Genomic DNA, 4,750 nt, shown 5'->3' with positions numbered 1-4,750 from the left:
CACACACACACACACACACACACACACACACACACACACTGGTTGCATGTTTTTGGGGAAATTCCATAGGCATAATGGTTTTCATACTGTACAAACAGTACTTTCTACCCCCTAACCCTATCCCTAAACCAACCCCTCACACAAAACTTTCTGCATTTTTAGATTAAAAAAAAAAAAAACACTTGGACACTTAAGTGGCATGTTATTGACAATTAAATGAAAAAGTGTTCTCAATAAAAATTTAAATTTATACTTAAGAATGTGTTTTTTACCCACTTAAGTAGGATTTAAGTACATATTTAAATGTGATTTTATAATTACAAACATCTTAATATGCTGATTTGATGCTCAAAAACATTTCTTACTATTATCAATGTTGAAAACAAGACTGACCTCAGTCTTTTGAATGGTAATACATTTAGATTTCAAGTATAATGATTCATTCACACATTTTCACTTAAGTAGGACTTAAGTACATCTTTAAATGTAATTTAATAATTGTCTTTGAATTGAAATATGGTTAAAGTGTACTGCTGTATGTACTGACAAGCATTTGTGGTAATATAAAACATACTTTAATGTTATTTCTAAAACTTGAATATCATGTATTGAATGAATTTGTCATTTTTAATGATGAATTTGCAATTTAGAACATTGAAGATATATTTACTTTAAATGTAATACCAAATAAAACACTACAGTTAAAATTATAATAAAGTACTTTACATGTGTATGTTGGTCAACACATCAAAATAAGTACTTCTTTAAACCATGACAAAATATTATTAATTTAAAATGAACTTTGAAGTAAAACATTTAATTTGACATCATTACAAAGTCCACTTTTCAAGTGTGCTTAAGTTAAGAAACACAGTTTTAAAGTGGCCTTTTATTTTCACTACTATCATATTATCTGCAAGTACAGTTTTTTTAAAATATACTTTTAAAGTAAAATTTTGAAGTAGACTACAAGTGCACATTTAAGAGAATTAAGTGATGTAACAAGTGTCAGTCTCTCCTCAGTGCAAAAACATAAATATATGTCTTACAAGACATAACACACAGCATTTAACACACAAACCATGACAAATGTAGTAGTAGTAGTAGTAGTAATAATAAATACAATCTGCAGTTACCTGTCAACATTTTTAAACATATTTGTAGTAAAAATATATGGTAAAAAGTGCAAAAGTGTGACTAGGTCAGAAAGAAGTAATTGCACAATTATTTTCAGGATCCGAAATGAATTTGAACCAGCAAACACAACCAATCACGTTGTGTCATTACCTGACTTCATATTTCTTATGTCTAACACCTCTCGTTTCAGGTTTCCTGCTGTCTCTACCCCAGTTTAATGAGAGCATGTACTCGTACGCCAGCGCCCCCTGGCCTCAGCCCTCCCACAACTACCTGTCCTTCATGGAGTTCGAGATGACCTTCCAGCCGACCAATCCCGACGGCACGCTGCTCTACACCGACGATGCGGCCAGTCGTGACTTCCTGTCAATCAGCCTGGTGGGCGGATATGTGGAGTTTCGCTTCGACTGCGGCTCGGGTGCCACAGTTATCAGGTGGAGTATGTAGTAAAGTCCAAAACCTTTGCGTTTCTTTCCATTTTGGTAGATGACTGTGAATCAGCTGTTAAATATTCTGTAAAGATCAGAAACGATATCATTGCTTCTGTTGTCAGGAGTGAGGAGGCCGTCGCTATGGACGTGTGGCACGAGTTGCGTGTCTCTCGTACAGCAAAAAATGGCATCTTACAGGCAGACAACCAGAGACCAGTGGAAGGCATGGCAGAGGTGAACAGTTTCATAGTATTTTAAAACATTTACTCTACCGTACAAAAGTTGGTGTCTGTAAGATTTTTTAATATTTTGGAATATTTTTATACTCACCAAGCCTGCATTTATTTGATCATAAATGCCATAAAAACGGCAATGTTATGAAACATTATTGCAATTTAAAACAACTGTTTTCTATTTGAATATATTTTAAAATGTATTTTATTCCTGTGATCAAAGCTGAATTTTCAGCATCATTACGCCATCATTACTCAGTGTCACATGATCCTTCAGAAATCATTCTAATATGCTGATTTGCTGCTCAAAAACATTTTTGTTTTTAATTATTTTGTTATTATCAATGTTGAAAATAGCTTCTTTAAATTTTTGTATAACTGTTTTTTTTTCAGGATTCTTTGATAAAAATAATAGAAAGTTTAAAAGAACAGAATTTATTTGAAATATTTTATAACATTTTGATCAGTTTGATGAAAATGAACTAATAATTTACTTAAAAGAAATTGAAGTGACCTCAAATCCTTTGAACATTAGTGTAAGGAAATATTCTGAATCATTCACTTAATTTCATTAGTGATTTAGTTTCATTATATATATTTTATTTTATTATATTTTTTATTTGATCGTTTTATTCAGTCCACATCATCATTGAATTGATTTAATACACGAGTTTCACAATTTGAGTTGAATTACTGAAATAAATGAACTTTTCCACGACATTCTAATTTATTGAGATGCACCTGTAATGTGGGCTTTTGAACATCATTTTATGACAAGAAAATCTGTAAATGTATAATACAAGGGATCTTAAGTATGCTTTCTTATTGTTTTGTATTTATATAGTGTATTGTATACCAACAAAAATATTCATAATAATCTCTCTCTCTCTCTCTCTCTCTCAGGGTGCATTTACACAGATTAAATGTAGTTCTCCTCTCTATACTGGAGGAGTTCCTAATTATGATATTACTAAGACGAGCGCTGGCGTCCTGAGACCCTTCAGTGGAACTGTGCAGAAGGTACTAGAGTTGTAGAAACTATAGACACCCAAACAACCACATAGCAACGTTAACAAATAATCCTGATTATTAAATAGAGTAAATTCAGCAGCAGTTAATTCAATATGAGATTGAAGATGCTTAGTGTTCAATGCTGCGGTTGAATTTAATGCTGCAACACCTGACTATTTACTACTGCGCAAGATCCATATGCAGATTTAATGTTTGTAGCATTATCATTTCCATTCTTTCCTCCTGACCCAGATCACTCTGAATGACCGCACTATAGAGCTGAATCCCGGTCAGGCTTTTGGAGTGAACGTGTTGAACGCAGATCACCCGTGTGTGGAGAACCCGTGTGCTAATGGAGGAACATGCAGGCCGAAGTGGGACGGATACGACTGTGACTGTGTGCTTGGGTATGAAGGGAAACACTGTCAGAAAGGTGAGAAAACAAGCAACTCTAAGGCATAGGTGCTCCTGAAGATCTGCCATCCATAGTTAATCCAGGGATAAGTTTAGAATGGAATCCTTACATACTTCCCATGCAATTATTGCCAAATGCATAATGTGCAGTATGCGGAAAAACATACTTTATCCATTAAAAATAGAGTTTGCAGCACTATACAGTATATGATGTGCACCATACAGTATGCTAGTATTTCATTCCAAAAGTAGGCTATGTCAAATGATTTACTAGCAAACTACAATTCTTACTATTTCAAGGTATGCAAATTTCCTATATGAATTTATGTTATATGTTATTGTTAACTGAAGACTGAAAATCACTTTTACTTAGAAAAATCCTAATACTTAGAAAGGTTGCCTTTTATTTAACTAAAATAATTTGAAAATGACTACAACTAAAGCAAAAATAAAAATAATTTACAACTATATAGAAATTAACATAGACGTATTTTAATAATTAATATTATATAATTATTATTTATAAACTTTATCTATCAAAAGCACATTAAAACATGACAAAAACTATCAAAATATAAAAATAAAAGTTAATTAAACTGGAAAAAAAAAAAACTGTATCTCAGAATGCATTGCACTACATTTAATCTTCCATGCCTGTTATGACTCCTCTTTGACTTATTATTTGATCAGGTTGTGTTTTTAAATACAAAATTAGATTAAAATGCAAATAACAATATGAATATAACTGAAAACAATGCAAACTACTAAGTTTTGCACAGTGCTTCTCATATTATTAGTATAAGGTTGAAACTACACTCTGCAGGAAGGCAGATATCCAGGAGTGGGACTGAGCGCTAAGTGAAAACTTTCCTTCCGTAGTATTTTTTTTTTGCTTGGTTTTAGACTGAGATGTCACTCTGATATTCTTTGCAGACATCTTCCATAACACCTCAAAATCTTTCTTAAGCTTCTTTTATTCTGTTTTGTGCTCTCACTGTGCAGAATGTGGGAATTATTGCTTAAACAGTAAGTACTGCAGGCAAAATCTTATTTATGTCTGCTCTTTAATAAGAATGGCTTTAGTGTATTTATGATGTGTGCTTCCATCTAGTGAATGTAACAGAGCTGTGCACTCTTTGTGTTTCACTGTATCAGCTGTCACTGAATCTATTGAGATCCCTCAGTTCACTGGACGCAGCTATCTGACATACGACAACAGAGATATCCTCAAAAGGTAGAGTACTTTTGCTTTTACACTCTATAACTGCGCTCGAATCAATAGAGTGAATTAGTCCCTGCATACTTGTTCAGCAGCCTTGGTTCTAGAAGTATTTAACAAGTCTTTGTTAAAGGGATAGTTCACCCAAAAATGAAAATTCTGTCATAATTTACTCACCCTCACGTCGTTCCAAACCTGTATGAGTTGCTTTCTTATGTTGAACACAAAAGAAATAGTTGGTGGTTGCCATTGACTTCCATAGTATTTTTTTTTCCTACTATGGAAGTCAATGGCAACCACCAACT

The 4,750-nt window shown here is 33.2% G+C and overlaps 1 protein-coding gene across 1 annotated transcript in view; it reads left to right on the top strand.

The window, feature by feature from the left end:
- The window catches only part of LOC107704151 (pikachurin-like), a 29,272-nt gene that overhangs the window by 21,243 nt on the left and 3,279 nt on the right, over positions 1 to 4,750 (top strand). The window contains exons 15-20 of the mRNA XM_016507016.1: positions 1,328 to 1,571; positions 1,691 to 1,802; positions 2,705 to 2,821; positions 3,065 to 3,245; positions 4,229 to 4,252; positions 4,382 to 4,460. Coding sequence (XP_016362502.1) covers positions 1,328 to 1,571; positions 1,691 to 1,802; positions 2,705 to 2,821; positions 3,065 to 3,245; positions 4,229 to 4,252; positions 4,382 to 4,460 — 757 coding nt within the window. The remainder of the gene's footprint in view (positions 1 to 1,327; positions 1,572 to 1,690; positions 1,803 to 2,704; positions 2,822 to 3,064; positions 3,246 to 4,228; positions 4,253 to 4,381; positions 4,461 to 4,750) is intronic.

Source organism: Sinocyclocheilus anshuiensis, unplaced genomic scaffold (genome assembly GCF_001515605.1).
Source record: "Sinocyclocheilus anshuiensis isolate Anshui unplaced genomic scaffold, SAMN03320099.WGS_v1.1 scaffold117, whole genome shotgun sequence".
Lineage (NCBI taxonomy): Eukaryota > Metazoa > Chordata > Actinopteri > Cypriniformes > Cyprinidae > Sinocyclocheilus > Sinocyclocheilus anshuiensis.
Note: the sequence above shows the minus strand (reverse complement) of the source record. Positions and strands in the feature narration are given on the sequence as shown.